The sequence below is a fragment of the Ambystoma mexicanum genome, chromosome 1q, assembly GCF_040938575.1.
Source record: "Ambystoma mexicanum isolate Mex_15411 chromosome 1q, UKY_AmexF1_1, whole genome shotgun sequence".
Lineage (NCBI taxonomy): Eukaryota > Metazoa > Chordata > Amphibia > Caudata > Ambystomatidae > Ambystoma > Ambystoma mexicanum.
Window position 1 is genome coordinate 938,900,579 of NC_090922.1, and position 21,394 is coordinate 938,921,972.

The 21,394-nt window shown below is 49.1% G+C and overlaps 1 protein-coding gene across 3 annotated transcripts in view; it reads right to left on the bottom strand.

Moving 5' to 3' along the window:
- The window catches only part of PRKACB (protein kinase cAMP-activated catalytic subunit beta), a 1,065,959-nt gene that overhangs the window by 623,820 nt on the left and 420,745 nt on the right, over positions 1–21,394 (bottom strand). For all 3 annotated transcript variants that reach the window (XM_069641606.1, XM_069641607.1, XM_069641608.1), the window contains exon 5: positions 21,181–21,263. In XM_069641606.1, the coding sequence (XP_069497707.1) occupies positions 21,181–21,263 (83 nt within the window). The remainder of the gene's footprint in view (positions 1–21,180; positions 21,264–21,394) is intronic.

A 21,394-nucleotide genomic window follows, 5' to 3' on the forward strand; every position in this document is an offset into this window, starting at 1 on the left:
TGCCTCCCTGAAACTTGAGGAGAATCGGCTTCGGAAGCACCTTAAGACCTTCCTCTTTGCTTCTGCTTTCTATCCTCCTCTCCCCTGCACTGGTCTCCTGGCTACCCTCTGATCTCGGGCCCAGATCCCCTCCCCCGCTAGCTGCACACCAGCACTGCCTTCTGTTAAGGATTTCAGTCAGGCGATACACACTGGTCTCGGCCTAATATGCAACGCACAACTGAAAAGCTTATTTTGTTATATATAGGTTCAATATTTGAGACATACACCACTCATATCACAGCCCCTTTTCAAATACCCCAGGTCAAGATGGACTAGGAACCAGGCTGGTTGGTAAAGGTAATTTTTTTTTATTTGTATAAAATTCAAATCAATCATATAGTTTTTAATATGCAGCAGTAATCACCAATGTGGTGACAACCCACAAATAGGAAGGCGGGCAATGCACTTAATTCAACCCTTTAGCAACACAGAAAAAAACAAAATAGAAACACTTTTGGATTTTCGGAAAGATAGCACTCAAGTTAGGACTTCCCCCTGCAATGTTCCCTCAACCCACAAATAATCAAATCTGAATGGATATATAGAAGCAGCAGGTAATCAGGAATAAGGAATAGGAAGCAAAATTCGAATCCAACCTTCCCTCCTCAAATGAGAATGAAAAACAGATTTGAAACCCTTGCAATGTTAAAATGACACTCGGAAATGGCTGAACAAAACAATGAATGTGTGCAAAAATCCTTAAATAAGTACTATTTTTGACTGGAGCAACACTGGAAAGATGCTAGCAATCATAAGCAATATATTGAGCAAAAGCATACAATTTTAAATTGAATAGAAGGTTTAAAATTATTTATAATCGAAATCACACGTGTAAAACTATTCAATAATTTCTGAAATTAACCAGACGGTTTTTGATAAAAACGGGTGAAATTCACTGATTTGGAGTGCGGATTTTAGTTGGTTTGTAGCTATGGATCATAGGTACAATACGGAAGTGAAATGAGGTCTCTAGCTGGTAAATTGAGGGAGTTATGCAAGATCTAGTGAGGTGCGTTTGAGAAAATGAAGGCGCGAAAAGGCAAAGAAATCAGTTTTGACAACGAACAGTTTTACTCTATGTGAGAGTATTCAGGCTAGACTACCAGATTGAGACACAGTAAGTTCCAGGGTTGATCCGCGGAATCAACCCTAGTTCCCCAAGTGCCCGCCCTGGCGGAACCAGTCCGATCACTCGAATTAGGATGGATGGCTTGAGATTTACAACATTAAAATTACTAACGAAAAGGTGTTAGCAATATAAATCAATGACAGTGTTGCAATAATGATTCTGACAATTTTTCAAGTTATTAGAGTGGGGATAGGATGGTTTAGAGCTGGGATAGAGACAAAGCAAGCTATGTAGACTATGGATTTCTACAGGGTAGGGATGATGCTTACAGTCCACTTTATTTTAGGATATTGGACCATCAAGGGTTCTGTTCACTACACGACAAGGTGCCTGGCAAGACAGTTGGGCAGTTCGGTCACCGGACTGGCACCTCTGGTCACTGGATACTAAGAATCAGCTGGATGGCAGGTTTGCATCAGGCATGCATTTAGTAATCAGCAAGCCAGGTTAATTCAGGATACTTCCCAAAACAACATAGCTTCCCTTGGTTATTGGGATTTTTAGATTGAGGCCTAGATGAAACAGGATCAGCAAGGTTTTGGTCTTGTGGTTGGGATCTGGAGTCTAGATGGATAAATGCAAAATGATGACAGGAACAGGACAAGACGCAGGCAGGAAATCAGGAATCGGTCAGGAATCAATGTCTGGTGTGTTGTCAGGGGCTCTTATTTATAATGCCAGGTGACATCATCACAGTATATGACAGGGGCAGACTTTACTACACACACTTCTAACAATAAGATTGGACAAGGGCAGATGTCTCCGCCTAGGTCTTCACCTGCTGGGTCTCAGAAAAATTATGTCATGTTTATGGGGTGATTTCTACAGTGTCCAGAAACCTCCCAGAGTTACTGGAACTACAATCTAATTTTGCCACAAACACATATTTACACAATTTCAACTTTTCAGATACACAGGTTACATTTTTTTCCCTCACATTTCAATCCAAACCCCCAGTCCGCGAGGCTTGGTTTTGCCCCACTGACAGTTTTTCGCGCTATTCAATGGGATTCATGTTACTCAAAATTCTGCAACTTTATACATGGGTGGGGATTGTCATGAGGAATGTATATACAAAAATTTAGGCCTGCAATATTAATACTTTTCTTGTAATTCAACATAGATCACCGTTTCTGTCCAGAGTGTGTCAATACATTCTACCAAGTTTCCAAATACAGCCCCCACTTTCACTTTTACACTGCAGATATTCCACATTTTTACCAATTTTGGCAACTGAAATATAAGTCTTTTTAAAGTTCTTTATAAAATAGTCATTAAAACAAATGGGAGTCACTGTCATTTTTTTCTTTCCAGCTGAGACCAACTGGCATCTCCTTTCAAGCAGGATGGGGGGTTTCCTCAGCCTAATAGAAGTTATATGGTCTCTCATACCTCCAGCTTCCTTCATTGGGAACACGATTGTCCCAGCCTGGAGCACAGACTAATGTCTGACGAGCTTGTGAATTTTCTTTGCCCTGGAAGTTTATGGTGTGCCTCCCTTCCTAGGGTAAATTACAGGGCAGGCACTTGAATAACTGTTTTTTCTTGGTAGCTTGCAAACTCAGCCTGTGCTTTAATCTTTATTTTCTCATTCTGAGTCTTGAATTAAAACCTGTGGAATAAAAATAGCCTATGTGTGTATTTATCACCAGCCACAAACCTCTTCAATACTGCTGGGTAATGGCAGGCTTTCCTTTAACACTTTACTTTTTAAATAGGCATTTTCCTCCTTCAGTTTTGCAAAAGCCCATTTTACACGTGTTGAAAACTGCTAGAATTTATTTCATCAAATTTGGTTTGGCAGCCCCATCTGCCTTTGCAATACAGCCTTGCAGCCGAAGTCATTTTCCTGGAAGCATGAGTTTTATCTGAACACTGATACATCAAACTGACCAGGCTCAGATAGTTGAAGTTCTTTTGAAGACCGCAGGTGTTTGATACATTGTGGAGAAATACGTGTGCTTTCCCGTGTGAGTAAAATAAAGATCCTTGTTGATTTCTTTCAAAGCAAAGATGACTGAGCCTGTCATTCAGGAACTAGGCCTAGTTTTGCTAATGCACAATGACTTCTCCTGGGCATGGCAGGACCTTTTCAATCGCAGCAGTTTCATAGTAAATGGACGGATTTAGCCTCAAAACAGCATTTTTAAAGGGTGAAAAAAGGTTTCATTCTGAAAGGTTTTCAGCAAGGCAATGCTGCCTATTTACTTAATTCCATGTTAAATGTTGCAGAGCACACTGGCACATTCCTGCAGTGTGTACTCTGTTCCACCCTGCCTGAAATGTGTGTGGCAGGGTGAAGCAGCCATTTTTTTTATGGTTGTTGTAAAAACGCAATTTTGAGATCCTGGCGTGCACAGGAGCCAGCACAGACATTTTGCTGTTTCTTGCACCAATGCAGCAAAGTGTTGGGGTAAAGCACAGCTGAGTGGGTCAATATATCCCACACTTCCAGACAACCCATTGTTGGCTGGAACAGTGGGGGCTGTTTCTGTATTCCAACAGTCCCCACAGCTCTTGACACATGATGTCTGCACTTTTAGCTATTGTTTTATTTATTTTATTTTTTTCTTTACTGTTGATCCTACGTATTGCAATGCTCCCTGCCCCCGCACTTTCCCTTTCCCCCTCTCCCCAGCACTTGCGCGATCTCAACGTCACCTGGCCTAGTAAGATCGTCGTCTTTGTCTTCCCTCTGTTCCCCCTCCCTTGCCTCGTCGCGCCTTGAACCACTTGTGTATAGGCGCGCCATATCATAGCATAGCCTACCAGCTGAGGAATGTTTCAACTGTAGCAAAGAAAATACAATATTCGTGACAGAGTGGTCCGGCATCGAGAGTGTGCTCAATTCAAGGTCTCTGTAGGATATGCAGCCAAGAAGTGGCAGAAACAAAAGTAAAAGATAAAAGAAGAATTGGTGCAAATCGAAGTGGTCCTGCAACAGTTTAAGCAAAATCCATCGCACAATAGAAAGTCGTTGGCTTTTGATATAAAGGGGTCTGAGCCTGAACAAGGGGGATCTGTGGTCCAAGCCCGAACGAGGGAGACCAATTGCAAACCTGTGAATGGGAAAATCCTGATAAGAAAGGAACTTTGGTGTTTGTTAGTTACATCAGGCCCTCTGCAATAAGAGCCCGTCATTGGGAGAGAGACTTTGGCTCATCTAAGCCATATAGTAGAAATATTCCATTATAGACATTCTCAGACAAACCCTACAATGGAAAAACTGATTCAAGCTTATTGGGACAGACTCCCATTCAACACACTTGGAGACATGTATCAAAGGGTACATTTATAGCCATGCACAATTTGGGGGCAGCACATGGTGTCGCTTATTTGGGTATTGCAATACTATAGATTACGATCTGCATTTCATGCCAAATGGCCAGCATTCCCACTACCCCCCCCCCCCCCCCCCCGAGTAAAACCTGCAGAACTAATTCTTACGATTGTTGCAAAATAGTAGCTTTATCGTATAAATACAGAAGCATCATTCGCCAATATGAGAGATAAGTGGTCTTTGTACTCCGGAGAAGATCTATCGTACGAGAATTGGAAAAGAATGCGCAGCTTGGCCAACAGCGTCACATTAAACACCAGGTTCAGACAGATACATTACAACATTTTTAACAGATTGCTTTATACCCCAGCCAGGCTAAAGTTATTTAAGTATATGGAGATTATCTGCACATGATATGGAATTGCCTGCAATTAATTTTGAGCTGGAGGTTTGCGAGACACTCTGTGATTACTAAGGGGGCCATTAGTAGCTGACCCCAAAAGCTTCTTAATCGGAATGATAAGCAAAATGTCAGAATTCAAGAGAAGATATATCAACCTGGTCTGCCAACTGGCTAAAAGGTAAACTCAGTAGCTGCATCCCTAGGGTACCACCTACTATTGATACTTTGTTAAGCGATGTAACGGGTTAACAATAATGAAGGGATATATAGTGCTGCATCAATCTCCAAGCATAAAGATAGATGGATGCACTTCAGGAACTATTTTACCAAGACTTCAGGATTGGCCTTAGTGGTTGCTTGTTAAATAGAGTAATGTAATTTTTGTTGCAGCTCCCGATGGATCATATGGACTATGATGGCATGCTGTATAAAAGAACTATAACTACTGCTTCCTGATGAAGTTTGTATGCACTAGCTACAAGCTATTAATTGTTGGTACTTTTTGTTTCGTTTTTCTCCTTACTATATTTTCTCGACTGAACCATGATGCAATGCAACCAAGAAGTTTAGTAAAGGTTATAAAAAAAAGAAGAAATAAAAACGAGAATTCCGCAGGGAACCCCGGGCAGATGTTCAACAGAAACCTGTTAACAGAGCATGAGGACGAGTGCAAGTCTGCCCGGCAAGTCAATCAAGAGGACGTGAAGAGTGAGAGCTACCCCAGACAAATAAGAACCTGGGCAAGGCAGTTGCAAACAAACTAGACCCCCATGCTACTCAGGGGCTCATATTTGCTATGTTGCTTTTATGACAGTAGGAAGCACCATATGCAAAACCTCGAGTATATTCATGCATCGATGAATGGATCATATAAAGCTGCGCTTTGCTTTAAGGTGTAGTGCTAATAATACAGTCTTTATTTACTTGTAGTATTTCAATGCTGGTATTTATCCCACTTCTAAACACTCCAGAGTGCAGGGTGCTCTGTGCTCTCTCAGGCCTATTCTCCTCTGAATTCAGGGTGCTCTCTTAAGCCTCCTGTGCTGAGTGCAGGGTGCTGCGTCACTCCACCTGTCCCAACTGCAGGATGCTCCTTCACGTCTCCTGTCTTGGGTGCAGAGTGCTCCCTCACACCGTTTGTCCCCAGCACAGGGTGCTCTCTTTTGCATCATATCCTGAGTGCAAGATGTTCTCGTGTGCCTCCTTTCCTGGGTGCAGGGTGTTCTCTTGTGCCTCCTGCCCTGGATGCTGGGTGCTCCCTTACGTCTCCTGCCCTAGGTGCAGGGTGCTGTTCCCTTACGTCTCCTATCCTGGGTGCAGGGTGCTGTTCCCTCATGTCTCCTTTCCTGGGTGCAGAGTGTTCTCTTGTGCCTCCTGTCCTGGATGCTGGGTGCTCCCTTACGTCTCCTGCCCTAGGTGCAGGGTGCTGTTCCCTTAAGTCTCCTATCCTGGGTGCAGGGTGCTGTTCCCTCATGTCTCCTTTCCTGGGTGCAGGGTGTTCTCTTGTGCCTCCTGTCTTTGGTGCAGGGTGCTCCCTCTCGTCTCCTTTCTTGTTGTGCAGGGTGTTCTCTTGTGTCTCCTGTCTTGGGTGCAGGGTGCTGCTCCCTCACGTCTCCTGACTTGGGTGCTCCCTCTCGTCTCCTGTCCCCGGCACTGGGTGCTCCCTCCCATCTCCTGTCCTGGGTGCAGGATGCTCCCTCTCGTCTCCTGTCTTGGGTGCAGGATGCTCCCTCACATCTCCTCGTCTCCTGCCCTTGGTGCACGGTGCTCCCTCAGGCCTCCTGTCCTGGGTGCAGGGTATCCTCGCACACCTCCTGTTCACTGAGTGCAGGGTGCTCCCTTACGCCCCTTTGTCCCCAACACAGGGTGCTCTCGTATGCATCCTGTCCTGGGTGCAAGATGTTCTCTTGTGCCCCCTGTCCTGGGTGCAGGGTGCTCCCTCACGTCTCCTGCCCTGGGTGCAGGGTGCTGCTCCCTCACTTCTCCTGTCCTGGGTGCAGGGTGCTGCTCCCTCACTTCTCCTGTCCTGGGTGCAGGGTGCTCCCTCATGTTTCCTGTCCCAGGTGCAAGGTGCAAGGTGCAAGGTGCTCCCTCTCGTCTCCTGTCCGGGGGGCAGGGTACTCCCTCTCGTCTCCTGCCCTGGGCGCAGGGTGTTCCCTCTCGTCTCCGGTCATGGGTGCAGGGTGCTCCCTCTCGTCTCCTGCCCTGGGCGCAGGGTGCTGCTCCCTCACGTCTCCTTTCTTGGGTGCAGGGTTTTCTCTCATTCTTCCTGTCCCGGGTGCAGGGTGCTCCCTCACGTCTCGCGTTTTAGGTGTAGGGTGCTGCTCGGATCTAACAGTCGTCAGCCAGACAAATGGCTGTGGTGGGCCTGCTTTGCTGTGGCGAGTTCTCTGCTCGCTTTCCCCCTGACTGCTGCCATCACCTTGTGGCTCATTGTGGATCTTGAGGGAACATGGCAGGCTTTTATGTGGCAGCTTTCACAGCATAAACAAAGGCAAACAAGGTTGGTGTGAAATGAAGAGGGGTTTGGTCACTGATTAAAAAAAATAAAACGCAGTTCTTGTGGTTTGTTTTGATTGTTAGTTGTCACAGGGTGTAGGGCTTTGTTATTTTCTTTCCAAACGTATTTTATTGGTGTTTGGTGAAAGATACGCAGTGGCACAATCAAGAGAATTAGAACAAGAAACAGAATAAAGAAGAAAAACAACAAAAAACAACAGTCTTCATATGGTACTTTGAATATCGTGTGGATGGACGGGTTGAAACCAAGTTCTAGTGCTTCAGGAAGCGGGGGTGGGGGTGGGGGGGTCGCACTCAGGATCCGTCGTCTCGGTGCTGGTGTAGGGAATCCGTTACGGTATGGCGCTGTGGGTTATCAAGGAGGTTTGTAGTCTGCGCTGAAGCATATGTCTCTCAGGAGGGCCTTCCATGAGTCCAAGGTGCCGCTCTCCGCGTCTCCACTGGATGTAGTTCCATCCTGCCAGGCCCTGGTTTCGGCAGCCGTCCATCCCTCCATTTCCTTCAGCCAGCGTTCGTGCCTGGGGCCTGCTGGCGTCTTCCAGGCCATCGCTATGGTCCTTTTAACCAGGATGCATGAGATGTCCATCAGCTTCACGACGTGTTTGAGTTTGCTAGGTTTGGGGTAATTCTCTAATAGGCATTCGCCGGGTGTCCATTCATACCTTCCCATTCCGGCGACTGTGCAGGTCTGTTTAGCTTTGGACCAGAGTGTCCTCGCCTTAGTGCAGGTCCAGAACATATGGATCATATCCGCTTTATCGTCCCCACACCATGGGCATGCCGGAGAGACTTCTTTGTTGAAGGAAGCAACCCTGTGGGGGGGTCATGTATGTCCGGTACAGGACGTTTAGTTGAATCTGGCCGAATCTGGAGTTTCTTGACACTTTCTTGGGGAAAATTAATACTCTTTCCCATTCTTTATCCGTGAGTGAGATTTCAAGGTCTGCTTCCCATCTCGCCTTCAGTGCTTCTCCTTTAGGATTCGGTTTGTCGTTGAGCCTATTGTAGAGCCTGGAGACTGGTCTCCATCCATCTGTAAGGTCGTGCATTTCTTGTAGCAATGGGTCTGTGGTGGGCTCCTCTGGCCAGTTGTTCCACTGTTTTTTGGCGGTCTGTTTGAGCCGATGGTACCAGAGAAACTGACCTCTAGGTATTCCTTCTATGGCTAGGGCTTTGTTATATACAAATATCAGTATCTCCTTCAAAATACATGCTGCAATGCGAAGATTTTTAAATATTACGACAATCCACATCATCACGTTGTTCTTGCTTTTACTTTTCTGTTATTTAGGAAGTTTACGGAGCACAGCCCTACCCTAGAAGGCGCCATATGCCTGATTTACAAAAGCACTTTTCAATGGAAAAATCCCATTGGAAACGTTTTGTAAATCGGGCACATAGGGGTGTTGTATGGTTGGGGAGTGTCACAGCATTCTATCATCTTTTGGGGAAAAAAATCAAATGAATAAACTAATAGATACAGCATTTGGTCCTGCAGCGATCACAAGCAGCTCAGCAGCTCATCACACTGTTGTTACAAACACCAATTATCTTCTTGTTTGTTTTTTAACACCGTCCACATTGATCTGTTTTGCATCTAAAGTGTACACAGATACAAAATATTGTAAAGGGCTCTGTAATTCCATACTAGTAAACCCTTATACTGATCCGAGGTTTTCACTCTCCAACCCGTGCAGCAAAAGCTCAACACTATGCAATTCTGCCATTTTGCAATGCATGGCTGCAGCAACACCCGCACAAACAGAATGGCATCACTTTTCTGCTACAAGGACGCGTATGTTCTCTAGGTTTACAATATTTAGCATTGATGGCAAAGCCTGCTGAGGAGGCCCAGCTGTTTCCAGTTAGTCAGACCCCTATGCAGACCCCTATGTAACTGTATATGAAGACACCGTAATAAAAAATTGCTTTGGTCCCTAAAGTTTGCCATTGTGCACTGGTCGTTAACTCCTCCTGCCCAAAGCTCCGCCTCCATGACCCGCCTACCTAGGGCTCTGTGTCAGATGCTACCCACGGGGCCCTTTGCCTTAAATCTGCCACTGTGCCTCACGTCTCCTTTTTTGGGTGCAAGGTGTTCTCTTGTGCCTCCTGTCTTGGGTGCAGGGTGCTCCTTCTCGTCTTCTGTCCCGGGCGATGGGTGCTCCCTCTCGTCTCCTGTCCTGGGTGCATGGTGATCCCTCTCGTCTCCTACCCTGGGTGCAGGGTGCTCCCTCACGTCTCCTATCCTGGGTGCAGGGTGCTCCCTCACATCTCCTATCCTGGGTGCTGCTCCCTCAAGTCTCTTTTCCTGGGTGCCCGAGATCAGTAAAGGCACTCTCAAACACATCACGACACTCAGGCTGGTTTTCAAGACACATCAGTTTATTCTTTTCAGCAGACCAGGACACGGCATACAGCATATTGAAGAAAAATCTGCAACTCCAAACTTCCCTCAGATTACAGCCCCTTATATACTATTTTAAAAAGTGAGGTAATGCAATGATCAATATAAAACATCCTGATTCGCTTTGTTACATGAAGACAACCGCTTTTCCAATCCCTGGTTGGTTGCCTTAGCTGCCTGTCAGAACAGGTTTAAACAGGTTCCACCTAGCTCATTCTACACCAGTGGACTTTCCATGAACTTCTATGAAAAAATGATCCACTGACATCATCATGACTATGTACAAATCAACCATTTTGTATGCTCAAGCATCCATTTTAGAGTTGCCTGACTTGTCTTAACAAAAATGTCTGACCAAATTACAAAATGTCTGACCAACCTATTTTTACTCAGAACTTGGTACCTGCTCAGTTTTGAATCTAGTTGGTTTGATAATTTATGATAAACATCTACTACTTGACATATTCTCTACTGTGCACGACATTCAGACCCCACAAAATAGATCACCTTTAAAGCGCTTTTCTGAAAGACACTACATTCCTGATTTTCTCAGTATTAGAGTCATTAATCAACCCGACAAGTTACCTGCATTCGGTTTGAAGGGGGTGGGGTCTATCTCCTATACAGTCAGTGGGGGGGGGCCTCTATACACCTTAGAAAGGGATGCTATTCTGTCTCCCTCCACTTGAGGCGTGCCTTAGGAGGGAACGCTATCCATGCTCCCTCCTCTCAAGGCGTGCCTTAGAAAGTAACGTCAGTCCAGCTCCCTCCATGCCTTGGACACAAAGGGAATACCTTTCCAGCTCCCTTCCCTCAGGGTGTGTCTTTCAAGGCACCATTTGCCTGCTGCCAAGCCTCCGGTGAGTGCTCTTGTATTTCTATGCCATTTTGTTTTTAAATAGCTGCCCTAGCAGCACGAGTGCTTAAATTCCCTGATTCCACCCCTGACTTCCCTCCCGCAACCCTCTCTCCTTCCCTGCTTCCTGGTCTCCCACCTCCCGACCCACCCACCGTGCCCCGATTGGCCAGTAGGCCGTGTTGGGTTCCATCTAGCAGCCTGTGCAAGCTCCAAGGCCCCATTTGCCTGCTGCCAAGCCTCTGGTGAGTGCTCTTGTATTTCTAGGCCATTTTGTTTTTAAATAGCTGCCCTAGCAGCACGAGTGCCTAAATTCCCTGATTCCACCCCCCCCCCCCGACTTCCCTCCTGCAACCCTCTCTCCTTCCCTGTGCTTCCTGATCTCCCACCTTCCGGCTCCCGACCCGCCCACCGTGCCCCGATTGGCCCAGCTATCCACTACTCAGCTCATCTCTGACCCCCCAGAGCAGCCCTCTGCCCGGCAGCCCCATCGGCTAAGGACCGCGAGGCAAAGGACGGCTCCAAGTCGTATCAGCAGGTGTCCTTAGAAGTGAGCCCAAGATCCTCTGTGAAAATTGATTATAGAAGTGTATCCAATAGACACTCTGGAAAGTCGCATTTAGAAGTGTACCGAATAGCCTCTGTGAATGTTGCATTTAGAAGTGTGCCCAATAGACAATCTGGAAAGTTGCATTTAGAAGTGCTCCCAATAGCCTCGCTGTGAAAGTTGCATTTAGAAGTGTACCGAATAGCCTCTGTGAATGTTGCATTTAGAAGTGTGCCCAATAAACAAACTGGAAAGTTGCATTTAGAAGTGTGCCCAATAGCCTCTCTGGAAAATTGAATTTAGAAGTGTACCAAATAGACGCTCTGTGAAAACTGCATTTAGAAGTGCGCCCATTATCCTCTGTGAAAGTTGATTATAGAAGTGTATCCAATAGACGCTCTGTGAAAGTTGCCGTTAGAAGTGTGCCCAATATCCTCAGTGAAAGTTGATTATAGAAGTGTATCCAATAGACGCTCTGTGAAAGTTGCAGTTAGAAGTGTACCCAATAGCCTCTCTGGTAAATTGAATTTTAGAAGTGTGCCCAATAGCCTCGCTGTGAAAGTTGCATTTAGAGGTGTGCCCAATATCCTCTGTGAAAGTTGATTACATAAGTGTATCCAATACACACTCTGGAAAGTTGCATTTAGAATTGTGCCCAATAGCCTCTCTGGAAAATTGAATTTAGAAGTGCGCCCAGTAGCCTCTGTGGAAAATTAAATTTAGAAATGTGCCCAATAGCCTCGCTGTGAAAATTGCATTTAGAAGTGTGCCCAATACCCTCTGTGAAAGTTGATTAGGAACAAGTTACTTACCTGTAACTGTTGTTCTCCAGCATGGGTCTGGCATGGATTCACATGCTCATGAATATTCCCCGTCGTCAGGCTGGGAATCCTCGGTAAAGAAAAAACCAGTATCAGTTTCGTTTCTGATCTGTCTTTCGTAGCAATAACCAATCACTGGTCTCTGCGTCATACTGACCACAGCCAATGACTGCCCTCTACCTAAGCACCGCCTCTGGCAGCCATCTTCAGATTTGGAAGCACGTGAAGTGGCAGTATGACCAAGTGAAGAGCCGCAGAGGGGTAGGCGGGAGGGTTCGCATGTGAATCCATGCCAGACCCATGCTGGAGAACAACAGTTACAGGTAAGTAACTTGTTCCTTCTCCAGCATGGGGTCTGGCATGGATTCACATGCTCATGAATAAAGAATACATAGCAGTACACACATGCACAACCACGGGAGGTGGCAAAGGCTCAACATTAAGCATCACATCAACTCAACATTAAGCATCTTACCTCCTCACCAGGCTCACCTCAGGCGAACAGGTTGCGCAGCACTGCTTGGCCGACCCTGGACTCCTCCCTGGAATCCCGGTCGACGCAGTAGAATTTCGTGAAGGTGTGCGTCGACCTCCACGTAGCAGCCCTGCATATGTCCAGCAGGGGCACACCAGATAGGAACGCCGTGGTAGCTGCGATCGCTCTGGTGGAATGGGCTCTCGGACGGCCAGGCAGCGGTCGGTTTGCCAACCGGTGACAGTACATGATACAGCCGGAGAGCCATCTGGAGATGGAGGCCTTCGAGAGAGCCTTCCCCTGATTGACAGGTCCAAAGTTCACAAAGAGTTGTGACGTCTTCCGAAAACCCTTCGTGCGATCCACGTAGAACTTCAGCGCTCTAGCTACATCCAGCGAGTGCAAAGTCCTCTCAGCCGGCGACGAAGGCGACGGGAAGAACACAGGTAACACCAAGGGTTCGTTGAGATGGAAGTCCGACGGTACCTTGGGCATGAAGGAGGGGTGCGTCCTGAGCACTACCCTCGTGTCGTGGAAAGTCAAGTACGGGGCCTTGCAGGAAAGGGCCTGGATCTCTCCCACTCGTCGTGCGGAGGTGATGGCCACGAGAAAAGCTGTCTTCCACGATAGAAACTTCAACGGGGCCGAGTGCAGAGGCTCGAACGGAGGTCCCATGAGCTTGGTCAGCACCACGTTGAGCTCCCACGCCGGGGCCGGAGCCTTCACCGGCGGGAACGATCTGAATAGTCCCTTCATGAACTCTTTCACCAGACGATGAGACCACAAGGACGTCCGCCCCGTGGTTCTGGTGTATCGGGAGATCGCAGCAAGATGAATCTTGATGGACGCGTGTGCCAGTCCAGCTTTGGCCAGCGTCAGCAGGTACGGCAGTACTTGGGGAGCCGTAATCCGTAGAGGGTTAATCTTCTGTGCGTGGCACCAGACAGAGAACCTCTTCCATTTGTGTCCGTAGCATTTAAGAGTCGAGGACGCCCTGGCCTTTGCAAGAACCTCTCTGCAATCGGCCGGTATGTCGTATCCTCCAAACTCTAGCGCTGCAGGAGCCAGGCCTGCAAGTTCAGCGACTTCGGGTCGTGGTGGAGGATGGCGCCTCCTTCCCTGGAGAGTAGGTCTGCGTCCGCCGGCAGCTTGATCGGCGGGGACGCTGACAAGTCCAGAAGGTCCGGGAACCATATCTGCCTCGGCCACGCAGGTGCGACGAGGATCATCCTGCACCGTGACCTCTTGAGCTGGTTGACGAGCCGGATTAGCAGAGGCAAGGGAGGGAACGCGTAGAGGAACAGGCCCTCCCAGGGGAACGAGAAAGCATCGCCCATGCTCCTCGTCTGGGGAAACCTGCTGGCGAACCTCCGGCACTTGGTGTTCGTCGCCGTCGCGAACAGGTCGATCTGGGGTGTGCCCCACCGTCGGAAGAGGCGATCCACCAGATCCTGCCGTAGTTCCCACTCGTGGCACGAGCGCAGCTCCCTGCTGAGTGAGTCGGCGATGGTGTTTTTTATCCCTGCCAGATGAAACGGCACCAGAAAAATCCCTTGGGCGACGGCCCAATGCCACAGGTCCTGCGCCTCCTTGGACAGCGCTGGGGACCTGGTTCCGCCCTGTTTCCTGATGTAAAACATGGTGGTGGTGTTGTCGGTGAAGATCCTCACCACCTTGCCCTTCAGGGACGGAAGGAAGGACCTGAGGGCCCAAAACACTGCACGGAGCTCCAGGACGTTGATATGCAGGGACTTCTCCGTCGGGAGCCAGAGTCCCCTCGCGTGCAGATTTTCGGTGTGCGCTCCCCACCCTTCCAGGGAGGCATCCGTGGTCACAGTCTCCTGGTGGGCTGGGGTCTGGAAGTCCATGCCCGCCGTCAGATGCGCGCGGGTGCCCCACCACCGTATCGCTCGCCGGAAACTCTCGTCGAGCTTGATCCTTTCTTCGAAGCTGCCCGTCGTCTGGATCCAGCGCGCATCCAGGAATTCTTGCAACGGGCGCATCCGGAGCCTGCACATGGGAATGAGGTAGATGCAGGAAGACATCATCCCGAGGAGGGACTTGATGGATCTCACTTTGGCCGCGTCGGCCACCAGCATCCGTTGCACCTTGCCCAAGATGGTCCTGGTCCTCTCCTCCGACGGGGAGGCCAGAAGGGACACTGTGTCGAGCCTCGCTCCCAGAAACAGTGCGACTTGCGCGGGCACCAGGTGGGATTTGGTGTAGTTCACGGAGAATCCCAGGTCCGTGAGGAGTTGGACGGTCCTTGCCGTGTGGACCACGGCGAGCTCCTTCGTCTTGGCGCGGATGAGCCAGTCGTCCAGGTAGGGGTAGACGTGAATCCCCTCGCGGCGCAGCTGCGCCGCCACCGGTGCGAGGCACTTGGTGAATACCCTGGGTGCCGACCGCAGTCCGAAGGGAAGGGCTTTGAACTGGTAATGACGCCCTTGGACCACGAACCTGAGGAATTTTCGGTGCCCCTTTAGGATTGGAATGTGGAAGTAGGCATCCTCCAAATCCAACGACGACAGGAAGTCTCCTTCCTCCAGTTGACCCAGGACGTGCTGTAAGGTGACCATCCGGAACTTCTGCGCCTTGATGAACTTGTTCAGCCGTCGCAGGTCTAGGATGGGGCGCCATCCTCCCGTCTTCTTCTTCACGAGGAAGTATCGCGAGTAGACTCCGGAGCCCCGAAGCCTCTTTGGGACGAGTTCGATGGCGCCCTTTCTGAGCATCGCCTTTACCTCCAGGAGAAGTTGAGGGACGTGAAGTTCTCTCCTGGCCACGGGGGGGACGCGCGGGCACCTTCTTTGAAACTCGAGCGCGTGGCCCCGGGCCAGGGCGTCCAGCACCCAACGGTCGGTGGAGATGGACTCCCACACGCTGACGAAGCCCGCCAGCCGGCCTCCCACCGGGGTGCTTCGGTGGGGGCCCGACCCCACGGCCGGTTCAATCCTGCTTGGACGCGGCCTTGCCGCCTTGACCTCCTTGGCGACGACGGCGGGGTCCGCTAGACTTGCCTCGTCCTCTGTAGGCCTCTTGCGACGACGAGCGGGCCGCTTGACGGTAGGAAGCGAAACCGCCACCGGAACCTTTGGAGGCGCTCTTGCCTCCGCCGCTCCGAAAGGGCGTCCGTCGTTGCTGCAGGACTCCCAGGGCCCGGGCCGTCTCAGTATCCGCCTTGATGGCCTGGAGGGAATCGTCCACCGTCTTCCCAAACAGGTTGTTCCCGTCGAAGGGCATGTCCAGGACTCTGGTCTGGACGTCCTGCCGAAAATCCGTAGCTTTGAGCCATCCACGACGTCGAAGGCAAACGCCGTTGCCTAGCTGGCGGAACCCAGCGTCGGCGATGTCCGTCGCCACGGTGATGGCGTGGTCCGAAGCCACTTCACCTTCCTGGAGGATCTCAAGGGCCTCAGCCCTCTTGTCGTCCGGCAGAAAATCCAGCAGGGGAGCCATCTTGTACCAGAGCTCCCTGTCGTAGCGGGCCACGATAGCCAAGGCGTTGGCCGCTTTAATCGTCGTCGCTGCCGACGAGATGACTCTACGTCCCATAGCATCCAATTTCTTTCCCTCGCCGTCCGGCGGGGAAGTCGATGTGGAGGCCGCACCCCCCCCCGCTTTCTTCCTGGCCGCCGCGGAGACGACGGAGTCCGGGGTAGGCTGCGCCCAGAGGCATAGGGGGGCCGTGTCCGGGACCCGGTACTTCTTCTCGTACCGGTCTCTTCTAGCTGGCGTCGTGGAAGGGTTCTTGAGGAGGGAAAGGCCCTCATCCCAAATGTCGTCCAACAGAGGCACTGCGAGGACCGTCTTCCTCTTGGCCTCGCGCCGCTGATAAAGGAAGCCTTCCTTTTTCTTCTCCTCGGGGCAGAGTTGAAAAAGCTCGGAAGCCCTGGAGATCATGGAATGGAAAGATCCGATCTCGTCGGGCGGAGAAGCCCTGGTGGGGGGCGACGACGGAAAATCCTCGTCGTATGCCTCGTCGTCCGTACCCGTCGCTGCCGTGTCAGTCCCCGTATCATCCCCTCGGGTGGACGGGGAGGAGGGCTGGACGGGGCGCGACGGTTGAAAAGGAGGTGGAGGATGGATCCTTCTTTTCTTGGCAGGGGGAACACCAGAAGGTCCCGGTTCTGGATCCCCCGACGGGAGAGGTTCCTCCGTCGGTAACGGTAGCCTCGTCCTTATCTCAGTGCATAAGGACTGTATGGCCAACAAAATGGCCGCCGAGTTGTCTCGCAGCGCTGGCAGAGGGGAATCCGACGGGCGAGCAGGGGCCCCGTCGGCATCCTCGACGATGTCGTCGTCGTCGCCTGCGTCGGGACCCATTCCGACGGGCTGGTCTTGTTCCACGCCTAGGCCGTGGCTTAAGACCTCGACCAGCTCTTCTTCTGAGGTTGAGGCCGAATCTACGACGACGCCCTGCCCCCCCTTCTTCTCCACGGAGGGTTTCACGGGGGTCCTATCGATGGGCATAAAAGAAGACTCCCTCCGAGGAGGCAGGGAGATTCTGGGCCCTGAGGTCGCCACCACTGGAGTAGCCTCCACAGGCTGGGCCAGGGCCGCCGCGACCGTTTCGATAGAGGGCTTGGTCGGATGGATCAAGGCCTTCACCACCCTAGGTGCGCTCACCGCCTTGTCCTTGAGGGAGGGGGCACTGCCACGCTCCTCCTCTGCCTTCGAGCTCGACCGGGGCCTCTCCAGGAGCTTCGCCGGGTGCTCGGCCTTCCTCTTACCCGACCCAGAGCGTTGGCTCGTGGTTGATGGTGCCGGGGAGGGTGCGCCCTGCCTGGCGCCCGTAGAGCCCGACCGTTCGGCGCTCCCGGTGCCAGCGGACTCGCGGTGCTTGGCCTTATGTTGGGCCCCCGTCGCCGGGGCGCCCTCAAAGGTCTTAGAAGACCGCTCGGATTTCTTCTTCTTCTCGCCAGACGGGCTCTTACCCTGCAGCCAGTTGGCGAGACGTTGATGACGGTCCTTCATGGTCCGTTCCGACATGTTGCCGCAAAACGCACAGTCCTTCTCCACGTGCGTTTTGTCCTCATGAAGGCAGTAAAGGCAGAAAGAGTGTTCGTCCTCCTTAAAGACGTTCTGCAGCTGGCATCCAGGGCAGACCCTGAACAGCTTTCCGGGCGTCGAGCTTCCCTTCTCCTGGGCCATCTCCGAGACCGGGCCTGAGAAGCTTCTGGAGTCCTCCGAAGCGTAGCTCGACGAAATCTTCACCCTTGAGGGGCACAGATGAATCCGACACGGGTCCCCGTAGATCGGATGTAGGATCGGTGGAGCTTGAGGCTCTTTGACCGAAGAATCGAAGTTTTTGTGAAAAAAGCGCGAAAAAATAGCACTAACGCTCGAGAGCAATAGCACGAGGATCCCAACACATGAACGTGCGGTAAAAATCTGAAGATGGCTGCCAGAGGCGGTGCTTAGGTAGAGGGCAGTCATTGGCTGTGGTCAGTATGACGCAGAGACCAGTGATTGGTTATTGCTACGAAAGACAGATCAGAAACGAAACTGATACTGGTTTTTTCTTTACCGAGGATTCCCAGCCTGACGACGGGGAATATTCATGAGCATGTGAATCCATGCCAGACCCCATGCTGGAGAAAAGAAGTGTATCCAATAGACACTCTGGATGGAAAGTTGCATTTAGAAGTGTGCCCAATAGCCTCGCTGTGAAAGTTGCATTTAGAAGTGTGCCCAAGATCCTCTGTGAAAGTTGATTATAGATGTGTGTCCAATAGACGTTCTGTGAAAGTTGCATTTAGAAGTGTGCCCAATAGCCTCTCTGGAAAATTGCATTTAGAAGTGTGCCCAAGATCCTCTGTGAAAGTTGATTATAGAAGTGTGTCCAATAGACGCTCTGTGAAAATTGCATTTAGAAGTGTACCCAATAGCCCTCTGCCCAATAGCCTCTCTGGTAAATTGAATCTAGAAGTGTGCCCAATACCCTTTCTGTGAAAGTTGCATTTAGAAGTGTGCCCAATAGCCTTCTGCCCAATAGCCTCTCTGGTAAACTGAATTTAGAAGTGTGCCCAATAGCCTCCTCCGTTGAGGAGAGAGTATATGGAGCGGGTGAGTGTATGGAGCGGATGAGTGTATGGAGCGCTTCAGTATATGACGATCATGAATGTACAGAACAGATGAAGGTATAGAACAGAGGAGCCTAGAGATGAATATATAGAACACGATATTGCCGCTGAGTGCGCAGAGCCGGCGGGCGAGAGCGCAGAGCCGGGGGACGAGTGCGCAGAGCCGGGGGACGAGTGCGCAGAGCCGGGGGACGAGTGCGCAGAGCCGGGGGACGAGTGCGTAAAACAGATGAATGCATAGTACGCGTGTGGGCATAAAGCAGACGAGTACCTGGAGCGCATAGAACTGCATGACGTATATAGTCCGGTTTGGAATGCAGAGAACGTTTGAAAGAGCATATAACCCATCATATCACACCACCACGCTTACTCTCTTCTTTACATCACCACTCAACTAGAACACAGAGATACTATGACACCATTCGGTATAACTGTTCTCATACAAACATCCGCCGTTTACTCCTCATCATTCTATGTAAACACTGCTGGTTTCACACCCCCAGCCAGGCGTTCTCCTCAGGCCGAACGCAGCCACATCCGTTCCGGATAAATCCTGCCAGAACGAACACATTCTCCTGATCTCTCAACCACACCTACCGCTAAGAAGCAGCTATTACACGAATACTGCACGAGCTGCACACATACCCGGTGCTCACACGCACCTTTTGACTCTCCCTACTCTCTCTACTGATCTGAACTTCGGTTCCCAAGGGCGTTCAACCTACCAGCGCCTTCAGACCATACCAATGGTATACAAGGCGCTATATAAGTGCAAAATAACATAACATAAGGGAACTGAGATGACAATTGCTCTGCCTGATAAAATGTATAAAAGTGGAGGAGCCAGTTTCAGTCTTGGCCATCTGAGATTGTAATGGCTTATAAGGAAAACAGCATAACGTCTAGCATAGCACAGGGTTGTTAAAGAGATAGTCATATGATTAACAATGCACTGAAAGGCTAGAAGGCTAGATCCCGTCAGCCGACGCCTGCAGTGTTCATAAGAGAAAGCAAGTTTAACACTTCCGAGTACATTTGTACTTTGGTTTCCTAAAAGTTACTTGCCTTTATTTAGTGCCAGTATCCATCATCATGTAGCTTAATATTAATGCATCATGGAGAACATAAGCCCTAAATATACACTAACTGGAGCACAAGGCAGTTGTAACATATGAATTTTAGTGTTTTGTTTATTTATTCATTATACTTCTATAGTGCTTGCATAAAATGAACGACTGAAGGCGACTGAAATGTCTGCAATGGCTATTTACAATTGTTATCACAAATCAAACCCCCCGTGGGAAAGCAGTCCTCTCGACCTTGCCTAGTACCCAAACAAAAAATTACATGTTTCCTGTATCATTTAAGAATAAAGTGGCTGCATGTTTTTCTCTGACACAAAGTCCCGGTTACAATTAAAGCTTCTTCTATACATACACGGCACACGATAACATGTTGCAATCACATTTGCATCATGTGGCTTAATTGACAAACTTTGAGAACACGTCGGAAATCAACATTGACCAAATATTCATTTTTAATGTACTACTACCTACGTTTTACTTAACTGGCGTAAACTGGTGCAGCAAACCAGCTTCTTTAGAAGAAAAAAAAAGCGTTCGGGTAGTCAAGCACATACATGTTAATATTCTGCGTGGGTGTCATGGGCCCTTCATTGCTGCAATTCAGTTTGAAATTGACATTTTGTTTTAAATTGGGAGTAGTATGCTGCAAAATATAATTTCAAATACGCAAAGCAACAGATCTCGGGATGATTTGCATAAATGAGTTTTGTTAACATCCACCCACTTGTCAAGGGTGCTAGATAACGAAAAATACTGGACAATAGAATGTCTGCGTTTCTGTAGAGCAGAGTGCCAGGAAACAATGCAAACTGGTTAAAGCAGCCTGGCCCCAGCTCTATGTACTGCATTACAACCATCCAGAATGGACCCTTATTATCTCAAATCCCTTTTAAATGGAATGATGGGTGACAGTAAACGAATAAGTCATTGTATATCAAGCTATAAAAAATGTCTAAGATTCGCATTTTAGACATTCCATGGGGAGTGAGAATCTGAGTTCATTAACATTTCTATATATAAATACAATTTATGTTAATGGAAACGTGTTAGGCTTTAATCTTACTACTCTTTGATTTTCAAATGATAGAACATTTTGCATGAATTGAATATTCTCTACATTTGCTTTCACAAGAGCAAGACCAGGTTAGTCCTCCACTTATACAATATTAAACCTGGTTGAACGATCGTCACGTAATACCTTCTGCCCACAGCTAATACACCCCAACATTTCCAAAAGAAGTCAACGGTATTCTAGTTTAAATCGCGCTTGTTTTATGCGCATCACAGTACTCTCCCCCACCTCCCATTGAATATGGTATGTTCATACCCTTATTTAGAAATAGTATTAAGAAAACACGTTTTTTAAAACTTTTGAACTATTTGAAACGGACATTTATGAGATGTGTGTGATGGATGAAATAGCAACTCTGCCCACCGCTTACAATTGCTGGCGTAGGCGAATTCCTGGGGCCTGGAAAGCATGCTAGTAAACCTAGTAATGATTGTGCGTTTAATCCCAAAAGTTGGCTTACCTGAACCTTCCAATTCGCCTTAAATGTGAAAACATTTCACCGCCAGGGACATATTCCATGACCATGTATAAATTAGAGTTGTCCTAAAAAGAAGCACACAAATATGAAAGCATGGCAAGGATAACGCAATTGTAATGAAAACCTTGTTGAAAGTGCATATTTCAGCATTTACAATTAACTTAGTAAAACAGAAAAACATATTAAGTAACCATAG